At 32.1% G+C, this 22,012-nt stretch overlaps 2 protein-coding genes across 2 annotated transcripts in view; one reads left to right on the top strand and one right to left on the bottom strand.

The window, feature by feature from the left end:
- Nucleotides 1-4,291: 4,291 nt before the first annotated feature.
- On the bottom strand, nucleotides 4,292-21,768 carry LOC129221582 (protein phosphatase inhibitor 2-like). Its single transcript, XM_054856089.1, has 4 exons — nucleotides 21,488-21,768; nucleotides 17,830-18,015; nucleotides 13,759-13,856; nucleotides 4,292-9,011 (listed from the first exon to the last, which is right to left on the bottom strand). The coding sequence occupies exons 1-4, from the start codon at nucleotides 21,568-21,570 to the stop codon at nucleotides 8,896-8,898; spliced, it is 483 nt and encodes a 160-aa protein (XP_054712064.1). The 5' UTR covers nucleotides 21,571-21,768; the 3' UTR covers nucleotides 4,292-8,895.
- A 226-nt stretch (nucleotides 21,769-21,994) lies between these two features.
- LOC129220978 (SAP30-binding protein-like) overlaps nucleotides 21,995-22,012 on the top strand; it is a 40,309-nt gene continuing 40,291 nt past the window's right edge. Inside the window, exon 1 of the mRNA XM_054855414.1 lies at nucleotides 21,995-22,004. Within this exon, the coding sequence (XP_054711389.1) occupies nucleotides 21,995-22,004 (10 nt within the window). The remainder of the gene's footprint in view (nucleotides 22,005-22,012) is intronic.

The following is a 22,012-nucleotide window of genomic DNA, read 5'->3' as shown; positions in this document are numbered from 1 at the left end:
TTAGCCAACGTAACGCCAATATTGGCATTAGATCGGCATGCAATAATGGCTCAAGATTACAATAGCAATATTGGCCAATATTGTTAAAATGTATCCCCTACGAGCTTCAGCCAATATTGGGTGTAAATCGTACGCCAACATTCAGCCAACCAAGTACAATATTGCGCCAAGATTCAATGCTACTTGGGATATTTGCATTTGTTTATTAATATAGTACTAAACAAGTCATATCGCAGATGATGTGCGATCAATGTTAGAAATGGCCGAAAATAACAAAGGACATGAAGTCCAGAATTTCGTATTATCACTTCAATCTCACAAGTAAGATTAATTTTATTCAATGGTTATTTATGTTATTCTTTGAGATAAATTCATATGTTTTGTCCATGGGATATTTTCAATGCTGACATCCATTTGAAAATGTACTTTATTGTATTTATTTATTATTTTGCTACCTTTACTCTTAAATGTGCTATAAAAACTTCCGCAATTATTTCTAAATAGGCATTTTATGTCTTTATAATACAATTAGAAGCAAGAATTTAAAAAATAAGTCAAGTATTACGCAAAACGCAGAAACTTTCATTTTTTTAAATTAAATTGCGAGTACTATTAATATCTTTATATGAATTTCCGATCAGATGTCAGCTTTAAGAAAATATTCTCAGACTAGAAAACTATCTTGAAGAATAACAGAAATAATTAAAGAATGAAATTTAATTCTCGAGTTTGAAGTGAAAATAATACAAATAAATATATGGATAAAACACCTTGCAAACGTGCTGATTTCATACTGTCATGTCAATGTATCCTGATATTTTCCTGTCATACCAATACGTATGCAATATTACAAAAGCAAGATCATCTTGCCTAGACCTTGATTTCATGCTGTCATGACAACATCTTGATATTATCCTGTCATATCAATACGTATGCAAGATTACAAAAGCAAGATCATCTTGCCTAGACCTTGATTTCATGCTGTCATGACAACATCTTGATATTATCCTGTCATATCAATACGTATGCAATGTTACAAAAGCAGCCTACCTTGATATTTTCCTGATATTATGCTGCATACACCTTGTCAGTCAATATTGTGGCAGCCTGCTGACAGCATAAAAGGAGTAACATAACAACATTGAGGCAGTATTAATGCAAGATGATTTTCCTTGCATGTCAACCTTTATGCAATACTGAGGCAAGATATTTTGCTTACTGAGAAAGCTTTGCCACTTCAAGTATTGTAAATATTACAAAAATTTTGTTTGGCTGTGATGCCTTGTATAATTTTTACTGTAGCAATTGCTAAAGTTTCTGAATAAATATTTGAATATACAGTAGAGCTCCTATTTAACATTTTTTGCAGGACTGACAAGAGCGAGCGAATGTCAAAACCGGAAAAGGAACCGTTAGACGGAGGGTTCACCAAAGTTTTACTAAACACCATAAAATAATTTGCATGGAAGTAGATTCATACAGTAAAAACTATTTTACAACATGTTCAAAATGAAAAAAATAATTTTATATGCGATCTGAAAAAACAGAAAATATAATTACAAGTTACCTGGATTTAAAATTTTTAATTACTATTGCCTGCCTCAGATTTTTTGCTTCTCATCTCATATAGAGCTCTGACAATCATCGAGAAGCTTAGGGAGTGTTATTCCTATGAATGATAGCAGCCAAAAATGGTTTTTAAGTCCTGTCATAGCTGCATCAAGTGAAAGTGCAGTTCTGAATTTGACTTCTGTCTCTTCAATTCTTTTATCTGATAACCCTAATAGTCCAAGAGCCCAGGGCCGCCAGACCTAAGTTATTTTCTAAGTAACAAAATGTGTAGAACAGAATAGAGTTAGCATGTACTTTCAACATAAGCGTGTTTATTAACTTGGTCCGCGGGCCAATTTGCAGGTACTGGGTACTGAATGTACGCAAAAACAGTGCTAAACTAAGTTATTTTCTAAGTCTCAATTTTTATATTATGATACTCAGGGAACTATTCCAAAGCATTTTTTAAGCTGCCAGACCAATCGTATGGGCCAAACATCCCGCCAGACACTGTTAAAACAACCTACCAAACTACCAGATACGTCCCGTGGGCACTAATGGCTGCCAGTGGCGCAACCTTACCTATTTTCCAAGTCTTAATTTTTATATTATGATACTCAGGGAACTATTCAAAAGCATTTTGTAAGCTGCCAGACTAATCGTATGGGCCAAACATCCTGCCAGATACAGTTAAAACAACCTACCAAACTACCAGACACGTCCCGTGGGCACTAATGGCTGCCAGTAGCGTAACCTTACTTATTATCTAAGTCTCAATTTTTATATAATGATACTCAGGGAACTATTCCAAAACATTTTGTAAGCAGCCAGATCACTCATATGGGCCAAACACCCCGCCAGACACAGTTAAAACGTCGCTCTGAGTACGAGCGCCACGCTATTATTCTTGCGCTTAAGCACTTAAAAATATCGTCTGCTTTCAAAAAGCAATATTGTTAAAGCAGAAAACCTAGTAAAAAAAACCATGAAATAGGATTTCAGTGAAACCCCGATTTTACGTCCCCCGAATCTACGTTTTCTCCACATTTCACGTTTTTTCATCAGGTCCCCCAGTTATACCTGCTAACTTAGACCCAGGGTCAAATTTCAGATACGGAATACTGAATGTATGCAAAAACAGCGATAACTTTACTTATTTTTTTCATGCGATCGTACTCACAGCGACGTTTTAACTGTGTCTGGCAGGATGTTTTGCTCATACGATTGGTCTGGCTGCTTACAAAATGTTTTGGAATAGTTCCCTGAGTATTGTGCGGCTTTTGCATTTTGAGCTCTGACTCTGACAATGTTTACCTCTGTTTCGGAAAATAGCGAGGGGTAATTGGCGCTAAGTTGAGTTGAGAAACTTTCTTAGTATGTAGTTTTTCAAAAATATTCCAATTAAAATCCGAGCCAATAACACGTCTATTTTTCACTAAACTCCCCTAAAACCGGTAAATATAGTCAAGGTCATAGCTCAACTAGCCAAAGCTGCACAATATCATGAATTAAAAAATAAGTAAGGTTATGCCACTTGCAGCCATTAGTGCCCACAGGAAGTGTCTGGTAGTTTGGTAGGTTGTTTTAACTGTGTCTGGCGGGATGTGTGGCCCATGCGATTGGTCTGGCAGCTTACAAAACGCTTTGGAATAGTTCCACGCGTATTATTATATAAAAATTGAGACTTAGAAAATAAGTAAGGTTGCGCCACTGGCAGCCATTAGTGCCCACGGGACGTGTCTGGTAGTTTGGTAGGTTGTTTTAACTGTGTCTGGCAGGATGTTTGGCCCATGCGATTGGTCTGGCAGCTTACAAAATGCTTTGGAATAGTTCTCTGAGCATCATAACATATAAATTGAGACTTAGAAAATAAGTTAGTTTAGCACTGTTTTTGCGTACATTCATTACCCCGTACCTGCAAATTGACCCGCGGACCAAGTTAATAAACACGCGTATGTTGAAAGTACATGCTAACTCTATTCTGTCCTACACATTTTGTTACTTAGAAAATAACTTAGGTCTGGTCAGGTCTGGCGGCCCTGGGCTCTCCGTCTATAAGTCTGATATTTCAGGAACGACTGAGGCGATAAGTGTGCATCGCAACCTCCAAATTCTTAAAAATCGAAATTGAGCACATTTATCTTTTGATCAGAATCCCAATTGGTGCTAATGGAAATCCAAATTTCATGAAATAATGAGCAATACTTATATGTTAAAATTTTCCCAGGCAGAGGAAATAAAATGCTATGCCTCTAACATGTTGGTTTTTTCACCAATGCGTTTTGCTGTGGGCTGGACAGAAAGAAGTTATGAGAAATGTTTTAAATCATATTTTTGGTTTTGAAATAAATATGTGTAATTTGTCACACAAAAACGAACAAAATCCTTTTAGCATTATTTCAGTGAAAATGTCAAAAGCGGGAATGCGGTGAATAGAGAAACGTAATGTACAAGAAGAAATAACACTAACAGCGTTGCAGAAATTGGGGACCAAATGAGAAAAAATTTCAAACGTGGAAGAAATTACATCAGGGCTCTATTGTATATGCCAAACTTTCAAAATACATCTTCAGTTTCCATTACCACAGTACAAAAATAATGCTATTCCATAGAATACAATGAAAATCCATTTTTCACAGCCCCTTTGACTATGATCACCCGGGTGAAGTGCACACACCATTTGTAACATTTAAAATTACATGCAGTAAGACAATCAAACCAAATAATTGTTAAACAGACATAATTTGTCTCGTGTTTATTTCAAGAAAACAAGCAGCAAACAAAAGAAAAAATTTATACTCATGCTCCTAGTACAAACTACTGCACACTATGATGCTTTCGGCTACACATTTGAAGTTGTTTTTTAAAGAAAACAATGATTATTCAATTATTACTAAAACATAAAATTAGAAATATATTGTATTGCGATGAACATACAAACCGAACAAATATTAAATCTCTGGATGGAATATAACTGCAATACATTTTATCCCTCCGAAATAATCCAATGAAAATGAAGAGCTTAACAAGGACATGGTCTGCTAAATGCCTTGGTTATTAAATTACATTGGTCCTAAAATAAATCTGAACTAAATAGGATTAAGGTCATTACTTCAAATATCATCACATACTGCTGTGTTTTCTGTATATTTATGACTTCATGTTAATTTTTTACTTTGCACGTCTTTGATTCACTTTCACGAACATATGCAAATAATAATAATAATAATAATAATATATTAATAAACATAAAAATAGGAAAAAAGAAAACAGAAGGAATTTTTCCAAAAATGTAATACTTCTCTGCAAGAAACATGCATAGAACAAAAACATATAATTATTCAGGGGTGATGGTGGACTGAAGTAAAAATCTCTGAAGACAGTGAAAATTTCGAAAACTATGAGGAAGTTGGACCCCCCTCCCCCCTAATAACTCTTCAAATATGCATACAAAAACCTTTTAAAAGTTTTTTTTAAATAATAATTTAGTTTTAGAAGGTGTTGTCAGCCCAAAATTTTCAGATCACAAACACCCCTGGAATTTCATATAATGCACTAGAAAAACTTTTACAATTCAAAAGAAAAATTTAGTTTTTTTTCTTGAGCCTAAAAGAAAAAAAAAAAAAAGGCTTTTCACAAAAATTAACATATTAAATATTTTAAATATATTTAGCAGTTTGAAATAAATCTTACTTGCTATAAATACAAATAAAGATTTAATTTTTACTGATTAACAAAGTTTAAAAAAAAAAGAATAAAACTAATAATTATTTTATAACATTTGCGTTATGCTTTAACTAAAAAAGGGTACTTATTTTTTATTTTATTTATTTTTTCTAATTTTGAAGTGAGTTCGGAACAAAAAGAACTAAAAATTGAGGCATACCAGTGCCATCTTTTTTTTTTTTTTTTTTTCAAAAATATTGTGGCCCTTAAAAGTAAGAACTGTTTCTGCAAAAATATTCATCAATTGATACCGATATAAAAATTATTTAAAAATTTCAAAACCATGCACCAAAAACAATCCTATTCTTTCAAAAATGCCCAATAACAGCTGCTTGTTGCTTTAATGATAAATAGTAATGAGACATGATTGTCCTACAAGGTTAATATTAACAGATAACATGGAATCAATGGGGTAACAGCTCTGAGCTAGTTTTTAAAGAAAATCCTGCTCTCCTTCCCAGCAGCAATTTCAGATTAAATAGATGATTTTTATTTCAAAATAAACACCACGTCAAAAGTGAAGTTGATTAAAAAATATCAACATACGCGAAAACAAGTCTCATATCCCAGGCTTATGAACTGATACTACAGTTAGCTTGTTCAAAACAACATGATTCAGGATGCAATGAATGTATCATTGATATCCTTCTTCCATGAAGTGCAAGTCATCTACGCATACAAACTCCTTTTCTCATGAAAATTCAACACATAGCTTTTAAAATATATTTTGTTAAATGTTATATAACTGGTACAGTAAAACCTGTCTACAACGATACCGTTGGGACCTAAAAAAAATATCGTAATAGACAGGTTATCTTCGTAGACAGTTTGATTATTCATGCTGACATTTTGCTGAGGCCAAAAAATCTATATATATATTGTTATAGACAGGTTATCGTTACAGACAGTATCGTTATACACAGGTTTCACTGTAGTTTCAAAAGTTTTTTAATACTGAATAGTATTGGTATAACTTTCTTGCATGGAGATAATCAATTTTGAATACCAAATAAACAAATAAATTTAAAAACATTGAAAAATCCATTTTCTTTTAATCTGTCTTAGATTGTCATTTTTATTGCTCTGAAACTCATACCTTGGTTTAAAATATTTACCTAGTAGCAGGGCCATAGTGGAAGAGAGGGGAGGGTCCAAGAAATATATAAAACACTGTTCCCTGAAATATTTGGCTTGTTTTCCAAAAAATGCAAATTTGCATCATAAATTAGTTTAAAACCATCTTTATGTTTCAAATAAATGTCTGCTTTGAAAACAGAAGTTGCCTACGTAATCTTAACTGACTTATTTTTGGCCTAAGAAAAATCGGTCAACAATGACTTTTACCCTTTTAAAAGTACCCCCCCCCCCTACTCAGAAAAAAAAAAGAAAAGAAAAACTTTCACAACTACAGCACTAGCTATCAGTTTCAGAAGTTAAAAATAATTTTAACTGATAAAGTATAAATGAGAAAGAATTTTTCAAAACAAAGGCGATGGTAACCAATCCTGCATATAATCTGGATTTTTCCCAAGAACTAAAATTTATCACACAGTTAAAAATTAACACTAAGTGTCTAATATACTAATTTTTATTTGAGAAGTTATTTGCTACACTTTAAAGAAACAGCATTAAATACTTTTTATGTCACAAAACTAACATGAAAACTGAATTGTTAGTATAATCATAGCTAGGAATTTCAAACAATTTAAAGACAAAAGGAGAAAAACTCTGTTACTTAATACACATTCTAAGGCATGATATAGGCAAATATAAAACAAATTAATTAAGAAACATATTTTGTAATTCCTTAGTGCTATAATTAGTATTAATTGGACAAGCCTGCACTTGCAAAGAGCAGAAGAACATAACAATAATATGTTCATAAATATTTTTTAATAGTGTGGCACACATAAGTTTAGCTATGACCTTGACAATTTTTACTGCTTTTTTGGAATAATAGGGAAGGGTGATTGAAGTCGAGTTCAGTCGAGTCACTTCCATTGTAGTTTTGCAAAAGTATTTCAACTCAAATCCATGTCAATAACACGTCCTTATCACCCCACAAAGAGGTACGCAGTCACAGTCATAGTTCAACTCATTGGAGTCATACTATAATCAGAAGTGAAGCGTGGCTACAGAAACGTAACAGATCTATAATTTCTAAGAAAGATTCTAAATATAACTTCTCGAATTGTACAGTACCTGTATAAGCAAAATGGCATAAAACCAGATTTGTATCACATACATCACACATCATTAAAACAAACTGTACAAAAGCAGAGATGTTAGTGTCACTTCATTTCAATTTGAACATAATTTGTGTTCGGCAACAATTTTATTTAAGTCAATGCTATAATTACTTTTAATTTGGATTTATTGCAAGTTATTGAACATAAATATCTCTAATTAGTTTTTCCAACATTTTTGTTTTCAAATGCATTATTATCATTAAATTTTGCTTTTATTCCTTTTTAATTCTCTTTTGCAACTTCCAACTGGGGAAAAAAAATGGGAAATCCTTTTCAGAGGGAAGACTGGGTACCTTCTTTTAAAAACCCGTGTTTACAAAACAAATGCTACACTCATCATGTCAATAAATGTCTTATTTCCCAGTAGTGTTCAAAAAAATGAAATATCTACATTGAAATGAAAATATGATGATCTAATGTAAGAGATAAACTATTACTATGTAAAAAAATTCCCATTATATTATGCACCTTCCAAGCTTTAAATATCACAAACACAATAATTTGACATTATTCCTTTCATAACAGAGAGAAAATATTTCAAGCATAATTGCTTATTTTTTAAGCTACTTTTGAAATAAATGTTCAATTTTCAAAGGAATAATCTGTGGTTATGAAACCATACCCAAGTATAATTCCCTTTTTCTGGTGTTCACACAAATGTTTAGATTTCCTAACATCTCTGCCTTAAGAAATATAACATACTGTAACAAATTGCTTTATTTATAAATTTACATCAAGCTATTCTTTCATACAAAGTTTTAAGAAAAAATTCTTCACTTATCAAAACTAACAACTTTATTGCTTTTATAAAGCAATATTTCAATTTAATGGCATTCAAGTACTGAAAAGTTTACACATAAATTGTTTTAATAAAATCTTACAAACAGTGCTATTTATTTTTTACAGCATTTGAAGTGAAAAAAATAGATTCATTTACAGTAAAATTCAAAATTTAAAATCAAACACTCTTGTACACTACATAACACTGTAAAATTGTACAGTGGAATGAAACAAGTTTCATTCTGTTTAAGTATGAGTTTATTAATAATTTGTGTGTTTAAGTATTTGAATTGAGCAAATTCGATAAATTGTCATCAATTAAAACTATACACATAGGAAAAATAATTATCAAAGCTTCAGTTTTTAATACTCACATATAAAAGTTTTGATTGCAAAAAAAGGTCTAATTTAATTCATCAATAATTTTAGGAAATCAGGGAGAAATCTTTTACACAATGGAATAAAAAAATAAAATCCAGCAAAAAAAACATACCTTCATTCTCAAATCACGCCATTCATTAATAGCTTTAAAAAAAATTCAAAAGCAAAAATAATGATTTCCTTTCAAAAATATTTAACAGTCTTTTTCTCAATTATCTTCTTCTGCTTCATCCCCATCTTTAGCAATCAATTTCCTTGCTAGTTTCACAGCATAAAATTCATTATAATGCATTTTTCTCTTATATTCAAAAGCATTTCTTTGAGCTGAATAAACATAAAAGTAAACATATTACTGAATAAACTTAAAAGTAAACATACTAATCTGATGAAAATGAAACAGACAGTAACACCTCAATAAGTTACACAAGATAATTGCAGTGAAAAATGTTACTCGACAGTCAGTATTAGAAACAAGTGGCCGTTAGTCGTACTTTGAGACGAAATTTTTTTATTTTACACCTAAATTTTGAAAACTAGGTGCCAAATTTTTGCCTATAATTGCACCTCCCCTCCTTACAGGCTCACTATCAGCAAGATCCGCAATTAACATGAAGAATGAATTTGTGAAAGTAATTTTAAAATACAATCAATTTTATCTTTGCAAAAAATCATTTTCCTCTGGATATTTAATAGATTTTTTTATATATGCTACCAAAGTATGTACTGTGCCACTGCCGTGGGCAGGTAAACCGCAGTACAAAAATAAGTTTTTCAGATGCTTAAAGAAACACGTTTTTTTTTTATTCCGCACAAAAAATAGTAAAACGGTGGACATGGCATTCTTTTTGCGGTTAACTTTCAGCGTAAAAGCGAGTTTGTACAACAGAACTTAAGTAAAATTGATGACATAAATACAAAAAAAAAAAAATTCCAGAAACTGCTGTTTACCTTTCCAGGGCAGTGTAGCATTTGAGTTTACCAAAGGTTGTTCTATTTGATATGTACACTTGATTCATAAAAAAATGGCCACTAGATTATTCATTTTGACAACCTAAAAACTTATCCAAAATGCCTACATTTAAATTCTTATTTCAAACACAGTTTACTGCAATTTTCATTAAATGCTTGTGCTTTTAGAATGATCTTCACTGTGCAACACATTTTTTTCTAGAATTAATAACGTTACGTGCATTGAATTATTTATTCAACTATAACCAAAATTGCCCAATGTTCTGGGTGTCTAACACATCACGTCTTTTATTCAGTTACTAGTGGTACCCCTGCAACTTTGCCTGTACTGTCTGACCACGGATTGTGTGGAAAGACAAACATCCGTTTTACAGCCGGGAATGGACGAATCTATTATTTTTAGCGATGTCAGCTTTTGCAGAAGCAGAGTCTCATTCAAATGAGTGAAATAAACGCATAAAATTTTTTGCTTTCCCCCCTCATTCAGATAGATTCGTCTCATCTGGACGTTTGAAAATTACATACAATCCGTGGTTAGACAGTAGTAGAAAATGAAAAGGTGATTTGGTTCGCCTGTATATTTACAAATAACGGATGATGAATTTCTCGCCAATTTGCTGTGCTCATTTGCTCGCCCATGTTACGGATCCACGCTATGATAATTTGGTAATTTACTCATCCACGGTATGATAATTTGCTCGGTAAAATGTTCTTAAAATTGGAATAGAAAAAGAACAAAATCGAATTTTCGAAAAATCGCTTCGAGGTGCTCACCTCTATGCTACGAACTAATTCTGTGCCAAATTTCATGAAAATTGGCCGAACGGTCTAGGCGCTATGCGACATACAGTGATCCAGAGACACAGACATCCAGAAGGATTTTCAGCTTTATTATTAGTAAAGATAGTCTCTGTGTCATTTTCATGCACCCTTGCTTATAACATGGTAAAAAGCTCAAAACATCAGTTCTAATAATCAGAATTACGTAACAGCCTGAGGGCCTGTTCACATGATGCAATTGTGCTGCTTTAAAACCATCAATGGTAAGCTTTAATTCGCACAAAGTGAAACATCAAGAGGTTTATGAGAATGTTTGTAAGATGTTGCACGTTCATTTCAACACAGCGATTTTTGACATTGTTTGCTAATGCAGTGCTATCACATTGCAAACAAAATCTCATACATAGCTTATACAGTAGAATACCTTTATAACGCTGACCTATATAATGCAACTCTCTATAAACCGCACAACTTTTCAGAAGTAAACAATAGGTTCTGAAGTTTAAAAAATCCTTCTGTTTTGCCTAGCAAACATAAAAATTGTTAGGCAATAAAATTTTGAAACAGTTTTTCATCTTTCCATCATAATTCAAAGCTTTTAAATGAAAATTATGATTCAGAGTAAAAAGAAAATACCAGATGGCTCTTGAAAATGCAGCTGTTATGCAAACCATGAAGCTACCACAAGTGCAAGTCACTTTCTTTTGATTGTGAAACATATTCATTTGTGAATGACTAATTCTGTAAATAGTTCTTTACTGCTCATTGCTGATAAAACCCATCTGAAGTGTTAATATATAGATATATTCTGAATATTAGTTTCTAAATTTGTGAAATGACCTATATAATGCCAAAACCTGTATAACGCAAAAGCTCTAGTCCCTAGGTGTGCATTATAACGGTCTTCTACTGTTGCATCAGCAGATCGTGAAAGTAATTCATTAAAAAAAAATTATGTATGACTTTGACAATTTTAAATTGCCCAGAAATCTTTGGCACATGCGTAGGAAGTATAAATCAGCAGATATGAAAAAAGTAGAAATACTATCGGCCTCGCTTAATCGAATATCGTCCGTTCCAAGAAATTTTATTCGATTAAGCAGGGTATTCGATTAAGTGGGGAAATTTTCTTTACCTATCTAAACTGACAATATTTGTCTTAAAACAATAATAATTAATCAATAGCTATATAAAGGAAATAATTATTGTTATTGACAAAAAGTTTTTGAACTAAGTTCAATAAACAACAAAATAGTTTAATAATTAGTATGTATATTGCAAGTACGTATGAAAACTTTTAAAAGAAAATCACAACTTGAGTTATGAAATGTTTCTGGACCTATTTTCAGTATTCTTTTTTGAAAATTTCCATAATAATGGCTTTCTTGCTCAAGGTCTTTTGGGAACACTTTTATGACTCATTTTTTCCCCTCCTCGTCTAGTGTTTTACATTTAATATTTATCAATTTATTATCATCTAAAATCTGTTTATTTCTTTGTGTTATTTAATTTAATTATCAACTGCGTTATCTGTTGTTGTTTTTTTGTAACGAAAAAGACAAAAAAAAAATGGAAATTTTTTGATGGAATACGAATGTTGTTTTTCTCGCCTGTTGCCGGCGAAAAATATAACTTTATATTTTTACTTCAATAATTTTTCCTACTTAATTTATTCAAAAATTTTCTCAGCAAAAATATTTGCCACAGCTGATCAATATTATTTGATAATCAGTGGAAATTATTCGATTAAGAGGGGATCTTTAACATTGTGTCTATGGGGAAATATTCGGTTCCGAGAGGTTTTATTCGTATAAGCGGGGTATTCATTTATCCGTTACCCGATTAAGCGGGATATTTGTTTTTTCCGTTACCTGATTAAGCAGGGCTGACAGTATATGCAATAAACTTTCTAAAGAAATCTTTAAAAAAGAGAGAATAAGAAAGAAATTATCATCATGCATGCCACAACAACTTCTTGTGGGCCTCGATCTGCTTCAAAAGGTTTCTCAAAACCACTCTCAACATTCTACAACCATGTTCCTTCCATTATAGACTTTCGGAGTCCTAAAGTCTGAATGCACTATCCCACTATCTTTCTTACTTTTCTACAACAAGCTCTTACCTATCTCATTATTACTGTGGACTGCCGCATAAGTTGTGAAGATTTTTGGCCCTCCACTGTATATGATTCTTGTCATATGAGGACACTTTCAAAACGGATTATATCCACTTTTGGAAAGAAACGGTTTTTTTTTTTCAGAATCTCTAGTATAAGTCTTATCGACCCATGAATGTCTTTCTTTTTGAAATGGTTTATATCTACTGTTAAAAAATGCATAAACATTGGTTTTAACACCTAAACGGTGTATATCCACCCCCTTATTTCTCGCCAGGTCTTTTACAGCAAAGTGGAACTTATCCCTTCTTTGCCGGTATCCACTACTCACTTTCATATCAAAAGGGCACATATCCAAATTTGAATTTGCCACTTCTCATTCAAAAGTAGTTCACAAATAAAATAGTGGAGTGAGGCACTGGCTGAGCATTTCCAATCAAGCATGATACCTGGTCTGTGTTAAGAGATGGCAAGTCTGTGCAAGTCTGTTTTCAGTTAGGCAAGTGCGACCTCAAATTGTGATTACTAAATTAATATTAAATAATTGATATTACTATAAAATTGTGATTAATTAATGATGAAATTGTGATTAATTGAAATATTGTGACCTATTAATGCCTACACATTGTTATTTGAATCGGCTTGGGTGGTTTCATTTTTCATACTTAATTCGATCGAAGGTCCTATTTTTTGGAAATGTTCAATGAAAAGGATAAAGTATAGTAAAAAAAAAATTATATTAAAAAATGTTGAATATTTTGTTTCAATTTTAAAGTTTATTTCTGAAGAAAATGCGTGTTTTTTGCAAAAGTGATGATATCCACTGTTATACATCAAAAAGGAATGCATCCAAAATAAAATTGGCAATTTTGGTCTGATAACATTGCGAAAAAATTCTTAAACTTATGCCAATAGTCACTCGTTACTTTACCAAAACATTGTGAAAAAATCAAAATTCTAACAGTTAGTGTTCGTGTGTAAAACGTTTTTATCGTTTTACCAAAAAAATATAAAATTGTATATAGTATGTTTTGAAAGTAAACTCCTCATATACAGAATTATAATTTGATTCAAAATGTTTGAGTGAATAAAAATAAAATTTATTTGTTGTTCAAGCTTAAAAGTTTAGATTCTTGTTTGCTCCCACCTTTTGAGAACTGACCAACAAAGAAATGCAACAAATAAATAACTTTTTATTTCATATACCTTTTTCCTCTTCTGTTTCGTCTTCATCATCTTCATTATCCTCTTCAGGGGAATCTAAAACAACTGGTTTTTCACTTTTTTCTGAACATAAATTGATTCTGAAAATGAAATAAAACAAAAAGTAAAACTTTTGGATGATCTATGTCAACATTTTTTCCCAATAGTGGTTTTGTTGATCATGACTTCATTTACAATAGAACCCTTTTATACCATGCTTCGGTATACTGTAATGTCATTGTGTCTCTGAAATTTTTAGAAATCAATAAGTCCCTTTTTCTTTTGTTCATAGTTGCCTGAAGTCTCATGCGTCTAACTTTTGTTTGAACAATTGGTAGACGGCTGGATTCCTCTTTATGTTCTAAGTTCAAAAGAAAAAAAAACACTAGCTGTCCTCTAGTATGAGTTTTAATTATACTCCCGCTAACTTGAATCAGCGGTCCTAGGTTCAAATCCTACTTTCGCATTATTATTGCAACTATTTTGGTTGCGTGGAGTGTTTTTGGAGCTGCTCAAATAACTAAATTTTTAATGCAATTTTTACAATTTCTTTATTAATTTTTTTGTGATATTTTTTCAATGCAATTACTCAAGCTATTTGAAAACTACTACACTTGCTACAACCAAGTTACCAGAACTTCACCATGAAAATTTAACATAATACAGCAAATAAATAAAACAAGCCATCAAATGACATTAAAAGTTCCATTAAAATGTAAAATAATCTGCCAAAACTAAATTAAACTACATTAAGGGGAACCCACATTATTGCAACCCAGTCAAAGATCAATTAAAGTAAAATAATTTGACAAATAAAAAAAATTAATTAGTTAAAAAGTAATAAAAATAAGTTTTTGAAGTTCGTTAAAATTCTTTTTTTGTAATTTAGAGAAAGAATAATGTTTTTCCTTTTTCTCAAAATTTACTCATATTAAATATCTCATAAACTTTAAATGTAATCCCGAAAAACGCAAATAATATTTATTCATTTGCATTTAATAACACATAATGTGCTTCAGGGATGAACTCATACCTTTTGCCAGTACTGAAAATAATTGAAACCCGAGTTGTGAACAGCTTTAGGTGAAAGAAGAATTTATTTTTCTTGAAAAAGCAGTACTGAATAATCGTTATAGCATCAATTCACCCCGTATACTACATATCAATTAACCATACCAATGAAATTTTACTTTTAAGATTGAAAAAAACCCACTTTTTACAGCAGAAATAATGTGTTGACTATTTTAAACAAAGTTTTCCCTGGTCGGACTGTAGTGCTCTCTCGGGCAAAGCAGCGAGGGCCTTTGATCTTTTGAGTATTGATATAGCCAGAGAAGTCACTTATCAAGTTAAGTCTTGGGGGGGGGGGGGTACATGTAAGCCATGGCTGTTAGAATTGAACTTTTTAAGTATAAGCCAGAGGTTATCTCCTAGTACATATGAGGCAGTGAGAAACAAAGGGATGCTAGTGAACATTTTCAAGTTTTGAGTAAAACGCATATAAAGATTACATCCTAGGTAGGCTTCCATTGAATTTTTTTTCCTAAATCATGCTGTACAGCAGCACCTACCAAGACTACTAGTACAATCTCTTGCCCCAAGACAGAGCAGAGGTTCACCTACCATTTGTACTGGTTATCTCCAAATTTTTAATTTTGCCACTTGCACCCCTTTGCTTCTCACTACCTCATATGCTAGTTAGACAATAACATGAATTCTCGAGCAATATATTAAGATTTATAAGAAAAAAAGTTTAATGTTAAAAGTGAATTAAGTGTAACAATAATAATAAGAAGAATAATGATTAAAACAAATTTCATGGGAAAGGAAAATTTTCCTACAAAAGGAACAGGGTTTTGGTGTGTTCTTGCATTGGCATCAGTGCACCCTTGTTATCGACACAGTGCATAAATTCCGAAAACGTAATTACTTTGCTTTGATAAAACTTCTTGTTGAACCAACAATTGTTTTCAAGAAAAATAAATATTGCTTTCAAGAATAACTTGGAAGCTCAAACTTCTGAATGTTACGAAAAGAGATAGTTAAAATCATTACTACTTTTCTTTACCAAAGAAGAAAAAAATAAAAAAAAATAAAAAACAAAAACACAGTTGGTTTTTAATTTTAATGCAGATATGTATATAAATTTCTATTCTTTAAAATTAAATATTTATTTAAGTATTCGTTTTGAAAGTATAGTAAAACCTTTCCGAGCAGCCACCTTTCCATTCCTCCAAAATGTGGCCGCTCAGAGACTGCTCTTGAGGGTTTTCATTATTCAACTTGTACACGACAACTAATGTTTTTTTTTTTAAATAGAAAATATTTTATTCCATGATTTATCTTTTTCAGGAAAAAATGATTCAATTTGCATTTGTTTACAGCTCTAGAGAAACTATTTTTTCTTTTCAAATTTAATTTCAACTTGTTAAAGCAAATACCAAATTAAGTCAGCAGCTATGGCCCTCAAATTAGGGATGATATCAATTTTCTCCAAAATTTGCTGCATTGAAAACCACATTTTATTTATCAAAAATAATATTAAAAACTTCATCATTTAAATCCAAAATACCGGCTAAAGGTCAAAAAAAAATTACAATCATGACTCAATAAATGGAAAAAACATCAAAATTTAAATCTGTACTCTAAAAATTATTGCTTTCCAGCTACAGAAAAAAATATCAATCGTCATAAATTACTTAAACTGTCAATTAGCGAAATGATAGTTTACTCCTACACATACCTAAGTCTCAAAATGTCCCCCCCCCCAAACACACACACAACCACCACCAGTGATGTTCCCATCAGTTTTTCTGAGGGTATACTCCCAGTAATCCACTACACACAATATGTGTAAGTGATCATATACATAATGTCACAATATGAAATTTTTTGAAGCTTGAGGGTATATGCTAAATGGCTAAAAAATTTTTGAGAGTATACCCTGTGGGAACACCACTGAGCACCACAAAAACACATAGAGGACACCTGGCCATTCGCTTGACAAAAAGATACAGGTCAAAAATAAATAAATGAAACGAAAGAGTAGTCGCCAGCCTACTTCGAAGCCCAGACTAGCGACTACCCTGATGCTCAGGGGAGTTTGAATGGTCATTCTTAAGGGTTGATTTAACATTATACGGATAGGCCAAAAATTTCGTGTGGTGGGAAACTGGCCGTTAAAAGGGGTGGCCGGTTCGAGAGGTTTCAATGTATCTAAAAGGTGTAATGTAATATGCAAGTATATTTTCTACGTGGTAAAAAGAGACATAAACATATTAAAGCAAAATGTTTTTATGATATTGCTGCAACTAATTTACAAGACTCTTTTCAAACATTCATAGAAATTTAGCTGCGAATTTTACACCACTATCTGAGACATTAAAATAAAGTTAAGAAGATACCAAGAAATACAACTAATTTACTAAAAGGCAAGAAATTCACTTTTTAGAAAAAATCATTTTATGGCATTTTCTTTATCTTTCAGATGACCTTAATCGAATCCCATACTCTCAAGAAGTCCAAACGGAGCAAATACTAGTATATTTAAGCGTAAAGTTGAACTTTTTGATCAAAAGGTAATCAATATATCCTCCACAATTGTCATCTCAAACAAAAAGGGACAGATCCTAATTAATATCTGGTGTATGAAAAGTTTCTGATTCAAAAGAACACATGTTCAAAACCTAATCTACTCGTTTTAAGTTCAAATGCTTCGATATGAGAATATGAGGTGGTGAAATATTAGGGTTTTGGTGAAATTGGAACTCTACACATTTAGGTTTTCGTTCAAAAGGGCACACATCCAAAATTAAAATGGTTATTCTGGGCCATAATCTGTGATGCTTTTGTGCTCAATTCTGTACCCAGGAAAAATGATAAAACGATTTTGCTGTTACCCTAATTTGTTTTTTCCACCTCCTGAACATTTTTAGAAAATGGATATGTTCCCTTTTGATAAATTAATACTCAACTAATAATACCTACTTATTTCTAACTGTGGAAAAATATTCTTATTTACATACAGTTTTAATGTAAGCATATAATATAAAAATATTCTTGAGTTATATTTACTTTTTGGCAAGGAGGTCTGCATCTAGTGCATCAGTCCCATGATTTGAAACTTCTTTATCACCTCCATCTTCATAATAACTGTATGGAGTTTTAGGTTCATCAATTTTCATATGTCCATAATCTTTATCTGGGGGATGCAACGTCTGCAGTATATTCATTTCATCCCACTTAATGTCTAAAGCATTGCTAGAAATAAAAAAATTCAATTTCAAATGATGAAAAAAAACATTGATTTTTAAGCACATATGTGCTACTCTATTAAAATCAGGGCTACGCACAGAACTTTGGGGCCCGTCATAAATGACTTTTACGAGCCCCCATCCATATAGTTTAACCTTACCTCTTACATGGACTTCACACCTGTATTTGAAAATCTCCGGCCTATTCAGGCTCCAGCGAACAGGTGTCCCTTCTCCCCCCCCCCCCCCCCGTGCACGCCCCTGATTATAATTATTCAGGAATTTCTTTTTTTCAGCTGAATTTTTGAAAACCTCTTAAAATTATTGAAAGCAATGAATTCAAACAAGAGTTTATATAAATGGTTGATATGATCTCATTTTTCAACAAAAATATAAATTAATTTTGTTAAAATTTAGCAACTTTTATTTACAGTAAAAAACCAAAGCAAATAAAGCACAAATTCTGAAGAAAATTCGGCAAATAGATATTTCAAGGCTACAGTGACATAACAAGAAAGTCGTGGGAGAACATATCTAACAACTTTCTTGTACTGTGGTGAATTTTTTGCGCTGATGAAGATTATATCATTGTATTTTCTAGAGAATTTGTGCTTTACAAAACGTTAGTTTTTCACTTTAATCATGATGTAGCACAAAGTCTATTTTTCATTGAGCTACTTTTGCCTTAATTTCAAACCTGCTAGCCAAAAGGGATTTAGCAGCAATGCAAAACTGTTGCTTTATGGAAGAGAGGGGAGAGCTTTAAACATATTGAATGTATTCCTGATCATATTAATGTTAAATCCATTTCAATCGACAAATAACACAATTTTACTCATAGATTTCTTTAAACTAACTAAATAATTACAATGGTACTTCCAAAAATATCTTTTTTTTTCTAATAAACGTAGCTGAATTTGAATTAGTCAAGATTATAGTAAGTTATGAAACTAAAATATTTCTGTAAGAATGAAAAAAATTTCATCCTTACTCTTGATAAAATATTTTTATCATGAGTAAGATTACTGTTTATTTTCTCCTTCAAAATGAGGTATTTAGCAATTTAAGACATGGGCATAAACAAGCTGCATCTTTTTTACTGATTGTGGTTATTACCGAAAAGAGCAGGAAGTTAAATTCATTTTTAAAAAATTATTCATTAAATATTTATAAGCATTTTTTCTAGTACATTAAGAACCATTTTGAATAAGAGTGTAATACCTGGCAGGACTTCTTAACTTAAATTTTACAATCAAGAGTGCTTTAATCTGGGTGCCTCCAAGATAAGTTACACAAGATAACTTGTGTAGCTTATCTAATCCGTTAATTTAGAGACAAGTGCGGCAGAAGGGTGGGGAGTCAGGAGAAATAGGACAGCCGCATTATTAAGCTGAAATAAAATGAAAAAAATAAATTTTGCTCCAGTCTGGTAGTTGTAGCTGCTTTAGATACTTGCTTGACTCCACTCTGCAACTGCAACATTTACTAGACATGATAGAAATAATTTTTCACGCTTTATTTTGCAGGGGCCAATCCAGGATTTTTTTCTCGCTACCTATTTTTGTGAAAGTATTGCATCATTCTATTTTTGTAAAAGTTTTTTTTTTTTTTGAAATTTTAGAGGCATCCTAATTTTTGTAAAAGAGAAGTAGAACAAGTGAAATTTTAGTTCGAAAAGTGTAAATGTCATCTAGTATTATTTTTAACAGGTTTCGTTTTTTGGGGAGGGGGAGCTAAAAATCTAAGAAGTACGAAAAATATCATCTTAATTTCAGCTTAATGGGCTATGTATTGTGTACAATATAGGAAATTATGAGAAAAACGGTTTCCCAAAACAGATGTTGAAAGATTGCGATAATATTGCATAAATACACTTTGGCGAGAAACAGCTAAAAATTAGTTAAAATACTACAAGAAGTTTTCTATTTAAGCGATTGTTCATATAAACCTGCTTAGAGTTTCATTTTATGAGTAAATTTTGTTTTAAACGGAGAAACAAATTTTATATTTTAAAATGCGAATTTTTGTGAAATTTTCGATGTTTTTGTGAAGCCACTGATTTTATAACTTGATTTTTGTGAAAGTACCGATTTCAAAACAAGATTTTTGTGAAGGTACCGAAAAACGGTAGCAAAATCAGCCTGTATTGGGCCCTGTTTTGGCTTATTAATGCAGCTGTCCCACTTTTCCCGTAGCCCAAATCTTCCCGACTCTCCCATAATTATTGTAATAAATAATACGTAAATAAACCTTTGATGAAGAAAAACCCAGAAAATTATAAAGAGTAATCACAAAATTAACGTAAAAACACCATATAAAATATTACTATAATTATAACTTAACTAGAAAATCGACCGTCATGGTATGACGGGTGAAAATTGTTTCTACATTTGAATGAAGCAATTGCTTGTTTGGTGATATTTTGATTGTTGAAATTGTAACCCTACCACCAATAGATTAACCCTAAACTCCAGTTGATAGCGGCTATTGTTTTGTTTCTTCGTTTTCCTAAAATGAAAGTCTTACCAGTAAAACAGTTAAGTTACCAGATCAAGTTCAGCCTTGTCACAATAAAGCCTTTCTCTGTAGGTTAAACATTACCAAAACATATTATTAAATTATCATGCCTTGGCACGAGTTTCATTGTTGAAGCATGCGGTTACTCGATCATCGGCTATTATTTATATGAAAATAAGGAAATGTTTTTAACGAAACCACGTAAAAATCTCCCAGATGCGATTGCTTTTTCGCAGACCGTTGCCCATCCTTTGGAGCAGATGTTGAGAATCCCTGTTTTAGAAAACATCTAATTTTAGAGAAGACGTCAAAACAAAAATACTCCATTCCCCCCCTTAAATAACATGTGGGATTAATCTTCAGGGCCAACGAGTGGCCACATCAGCCTGTAGCCGGTTGGAGGTGCACATTGAAACTATATTAGTGCATGGATGAAAAGGGCCTGCAGGCTCTCGACGAACCCTGTTTGCCCTTGTTTTGCACTTACAATGGGGACTCACATTCAACAGAGCCTTCAATTAGAACAAACTTGTTCTAAAAAGACATAAAAAATCGAAGATAATGTTTTTAAATACAAGTCAGCGCGGGGCCCCCCAGCCGAGGGGCCCTGTGCGGTTGTACGGACTGCAGGGCCATGGAGCCGCCCCTGGGCCCGAGAACGGACCACTAAAAGTAAGGACAAGTGAAATTTTGCAGTTACTGATAAGTTGTCAGTGACTTATTTTGCTACATACCTACCTCTGCTAATAACAACAATTTTCTGCAGTATGTAATCGGTTAAACTACACAACTATCTGCAAAGAATTAAAATATTTGAACAAAAGCAATCGTTGATTAATAATAAATAATATAACTACAGGAACTATTTCGAAACAAACTCTAAATTGATAGTCAGATACAATATAGATTGCGTGACAATATAGCATGCTAATTCAAACATCTATGAGTTTGAGAAAACTTACTTTTTATTAGCTTCTGCCTGATCAAAGCTAGTAGATGTTTTCAAGATACCCTTGACAGGTTTTTTAACTAAGTTTTCAGCCATTACGAACAACGATATAAATTTTAATTAGGAAGCAGCCTATCAAATAATTAACATTTGACAATGCAAGAATAAAAAATGTTTTAAGTACAAATGACGTAAAGCATTAAGTGCTTCATATTAAAATTGTCAGACACAGAAAATATCAAAAAAATTCATGAGAGTTAGAGTTGTTTGCATTTGCACCGCTACTGTTTGTGTGTTTGTTGATTTTGCAGTTACAGTTGTCAACTTAAAAAAACTGTATGCGAAGCACAAGTGGCTGACCAGACTGCTCTTGTCTGCATTTAGTAAAATTTTCTTTTAAAATAGACTGAAATACTTCTTATGCGTTTGATATTAAGCGTTCAAATACTTTAAGATTCAAATAGCTTATGAAGAAATCAAAAAGTTTCTCCGAAATATTTTCACAAAAAACACTTTTACTATGACTTTGCGTTAGTGA

The sequence above is a fragment of the Uloborus diversus genome, chromosome 4 (genome assembly GCF_026930045.1).
Source record: "Uloborus diversus isolate 005 chromosome 4, Udiv.v.3.1, whole genome shotgun sequence".
In the NCBI taxonomy this organism is placed as follows: domain Eukaryota; kingdom Metazoa; phylum Arthropoda; class Arachnida; order Araneae; family Uloboridae; genus Uloborus; species Uloborus diversus.
Note: the sequence above shows the minus strand (reverse complement) of the source record. Positions and strands in the feature narration are given on the sequence as shown.

Excerpts from the sequence above, each read along its gene's own strand:
- LOC129221582 (XM_054856089.1), bottom strand. The coding sequence starts at position 21,570 with ATGGCTGAAAACTTAGTTAAAAAACCTGTCAAGGGTATCTTGAAAACA. Across the intron at positions 13,857-17,829 it reads GCAGACCTCCTTGCCAAAAA|AATCAATTTATGTTCAGAAA; the intron begins GTAAATATAACT and ends TTTCATTTTCAG. Across the intron at positions 9,012-13,758 it reads CGAAACAGAAGAGGAAAAAG|CTCAAAGAAATGCTTTTGAA; the intron begins GTATATGAAATA and ends ATGTTTATTCAG.